The 3,739-nt window shown below is 61.1% G+C and overlaps 1 protein-coding gene across 1 annotated transcript; it reads left to right on the top strand.

Moving 5' to 3' along the window:
* The first annotated feature begins 539 nt into the window (after positions 1-539).
* Positions 540-2,666, top strand: VRTN (vertebrae development associated). The gene has a single exon (XM_021679557.1). The coding sequence runs from the start codon at positions 540-542 to the stop codon at positions 2,664-2,666; it is 2,127 nt and encodes a 708-aa protein (XP_021535232.1).
* The last annotated feature ends 1,073 nt before the right edge of the window (positions 2,667-3,739 follow it).

Raw genomic sequence — 3,739 nt, 5'->3', positions numbered from 1 at the left:
AGAACGTGCTCTCCTTAGTACCAATCACCGGGCTAACCCATCCCCCCACCCCCCAGTTTGTAAGTCTTTTTAACAGGTACGGAGGTAAGCCTTTATGTCTGTACTGTGGAATGTGTCATAGCTAACTAACGCTTCTCCATTCCTTCCCCGTGTGTCAGGCACTGTTCTAAGGATGAGTGTGTGTGTGTGTGTGTGTGTGTGTGTGTACGTACCTATATATCTCCATGCTTTCATGGTCTCAGTTGTGCCCACAATAACTGTGTAACTGGATACTTTGATCATCTCACTTGACAGAAGAGGAACCAGAAGCATGGAGAGCTGAAATGACTTGCTCAAGCTAGTATCAGAACCAGGATTTCAAAGTCAGGTTCCAGAGACCAGGCTCTTCCTCAGTAACCCTGAGGGATTAAACCCCGGGAGGCACGGTCTACCCCCGGGGGTGGGGGATGGGAGCGGGTGGGCATTATCTTCAGGGAGCGGGGGCAAGTCACCATTGCTGGGTATCTGGGCGTCCTGACTCTGCCCTCTGCCCTGGCAGGATGACCTCTCGGGAGCAGCTGGTACAGCAGGTGCTGCGGGAGCTGCAGGAGGCTGTGGAGTCCGAGGGCCTCGAGGGTCTTGTCGGTGCTGCTCTGGAGGCCAAGCAGGTGCTGTCGTCCTTCACCCTCCCCACCTGCCGCGAGGGGGGCTCCAGCCCCCAGGTGCTGGAGGTGGACTCGGTGGCCCTGAGCCTGTACCCCGAGGATGCTCCCCGGAACATGCTGCCGCTGGCGTGCGAAGGCGAGGGCAGCCTGCTGTTCGAGGCGGCCAGCGTGCTGCTGTGGGGGGACGCGGGCTTCAGCCTGGAGCTGCGGGCCCGCACCGTGGTCGAGATGTTGCTGCACAGGCATTACTACCTCCAGGGCATGATCGACTCCAAGGTGATGCTGCAGGCCGTGCGCTATTCCCTGTGCTCCGAGGAGTCCCCTGAGATGACCAGCCTGCCGCCCGCCACGCTGGAGGCCATCTTCGACGCAGACGTCAAGGCCACTTGCTTCCCCAGCAGCTTCTCCAACGTGTGGCACTTGTATGCTCTCGCCTCTGTCCTTCAGCGCAACATCTACTCCATCTACCCCATGCGGAACCTCAAGATCCGGCCCTACTTCAATCGGGTCATCCGGCCGCGCCGCTGTGACCACGTGCCCGCCACGCTGCACATCATGTGGGCCGGCCAGCCGCTCAGCAGCCACCTCTTCCGCCACCAGTACTTTGCCCCTGTGGTGGGGCTGGAGGAGGTGGAGGCCGAAGGTGCCCCCGGCCTGGCCCCGGCGCCTCCAGCCCTGGCCCCGCTGCCGCCAGCGCCGGCCAAGACCCTGGAGCTGCTCAGCCAGGAACCTGGCCTCAGCTACTCCCACCTCCGCGAGCGCTACAGTGTCACCAAGAGCACCTTCTACCGCTGGCGGCGGCAGTCCCAGGAGCACCGGCAGAAGGTGGCCGCCCGCTTCTCGGCCAAGCACTTCCTGCAGGACAGCGTCCACCGCGGCGGCATCGTGCCGCTGCAGCAGTTCCTCCAGAGGTTCCCCGAGATCTCCCGCTCCACCTACTACGCCTGGAAGCAAGAGCTCCTGGGCTCCGGCGCCTGCCAGGCCCCGGCCCCCAAGGAGGGGCAGGTGACGGAGGAGCTGCAGAAGCTGCCGGAGGAGCAGGTGGCCAAGGGGCTGGGATGCTCCCCGCTGGCCGTGTCGAGCCCCGGAGTGGTCCTAATGCAGCGGGCCAAGTTGTTCCTGGAGCACTGCATCTCCCTGAACACACTGGTACCCTATCGTTGCTTCAAACGCAGGTTCCCCGGCATCTCCCGGTCCACCTACTACAACTGGCGCCGGAAGGCCCTCCGAAGGAACCCCGGCTTCAAGCCGGCACCAGCCCTCCCCACGACTGGGGCTCCCCAGCCGGCATCTGTTCCGGAAGAGGCCCTGCTCCCTTGGAAGGGGGAGGGGGGCGAGGGGGCAGGCAAAGCAACAGCAGGGGGACCACCCGCCCCCCACGAGTTCCTGCCCCCCAAGGTGCCCCTGTCCCGTTGGCAGAGGCGCCTGCGCAGGGCTGCCCGCAAGCAGGTGCTGAGTGGGCATCTCCCCTTCTGTCGCTTCCGCCTCCGCTACCCCAGCCTGTCGCCCTCCACCTTCTGGGTCTGGAAGAGTCTTGCCCGGGGCTGGCCCAGAGGCCTGCCCAAATTCCAAATGCAGGCCCCCACCTTGGGCAAAGGGGGGCTGCGGGAAGCGGAGAAGCAGGAGAAGGAAGCTGGCAGGGATGGGTCAGCTGCGACGGCCCCTCCTGCAGGGACCCCCCTGCAGGTGGGGGCTTCTCCAGGAGAGGATCCCGGGAAGGCCCAGGGAGGGCCTTCTGGCGAGGGGGCCACGGCCCAGGGCCGGCCCCACGGCAGGTCCCTGTCCAGCCGCCCTGTGGCGGAGGCAGCAGTGGGGGGCAGGGATGGCCAGGTGCTGGTGATGGACATGCTCGCCACCACAAAGTTCAAGGCCCAGGCCAAGCTGTTCTTGCAGAAGCGCTTCCAGTCTAAGAGCTTCCCCTCCTTCAAGGAGTTCAGCGCCCTCTTTCCCCTCACCGCCCGCTCCACCTACTACATGTGGAAACGGGCGCTCTATGACGGCCTCACCCTGGTGGATGGCTGATGGGGAGGTGTGAAGGGGTCTGGGAGGAGAGGGGACCCGTTTGGACAGGGTCAGGGACCTAAGTTGACCCCTGGCTTGGCCAGGACGCCCTTCGCTCTGGCTCCCACAGTGTCTACCTTGAATCCAAGGGCAGCTTTGCACTGCTTCCTGGTTCTAAGGCAGACAGAGCCAGAAATGAGCCATCTGGTCTCCTGCAGAGAGCTACAGGGCCAGAATTGTTCTTTTCGGTTGTTTGCCATTCTTGCTTTTTATTGTCTTGGTTTTAGTTCTTTGTTTTGATTTAAGTGGGTTGGCTGGGCCCCCTGGCTGGTGTTGGAAACCATATGTATGGGGGTCCTGAGGGGGTTTGTTAGCTAAAGCTGCTTTCAACTTTTCCTCGGGACGAAAGAAGTACCGTTGCATGGCTGTTTGTCCCATTAGGCAGAATATATGTCTTCAGTTTCTTTTGGGGGTTGGCACCCTCCTTACTCAAAGATGTTTCCCAAAGGAACATTAGAAATCAAATATGGAGCAGGTCAGTGGCTTCTGCCTCGTGCCCCCAACCAAGGGAGAGGGTGCCAGGCTCAGCATGACAAGTAAGGGTATATCGGGAGGACCTCTAAGGGAAGGCCCTGAGCTGGATCACTGAGGTGCTGGCCTGTCCCTTGAAAGGAGTGTGGTAAGGGGCTGGGGGAGAGGGCTTCGAGTCTCTGCTGGTGCTTGGCCCATCTGTGGACCCTTCAGTCCTCTGCCAGCCTGGTTGGCTCTTAGGGACCCCTGTCGTTCTGTTGAGCCTTTCCTCAGAGCCTGTGCCCCATCAGCGAGGGACCATAGAGTGGCCGGGCAGGCGAATAACCGAATTTGCATTGTCTAAGAGTCAAGTTGGAAAACCAAAGAAATAAAGTGATGTGGTACCCACAGCCCTTGGTCTCTGGTATTTGTTTAGCCAGGATGTGCCTGCTCATTCCCACAGTCCCTTTGGTTTAAGGGGACACTCCCAGGTCCAGGGGTTGGGGGATAGAAGGGATGACTCTGGGGATTCTGTTTAGCATCGGATCTAGAGGTGACCTTGGGTGCATTTCTGGCTGGGAATG

This window comes from Neomonachus schauinslandi, chromosome 9 (assembly GCF_002201575.2).
Source record: "Neomonachus schauinslandi chromosome 9, ASM220157v2, whole genome shotgun sequence".
Lineage (NCBI taxonomy): Eukaryota > Metazoa > Chordata > Mammalia > Carnivora > Phocidae > Neomonachus > Neomonachus schauinslandi.
Note: the sequence above shows the minus strand (reverse complement) of the source record. Positions and strands in the feature narration are given on the sequence as shown.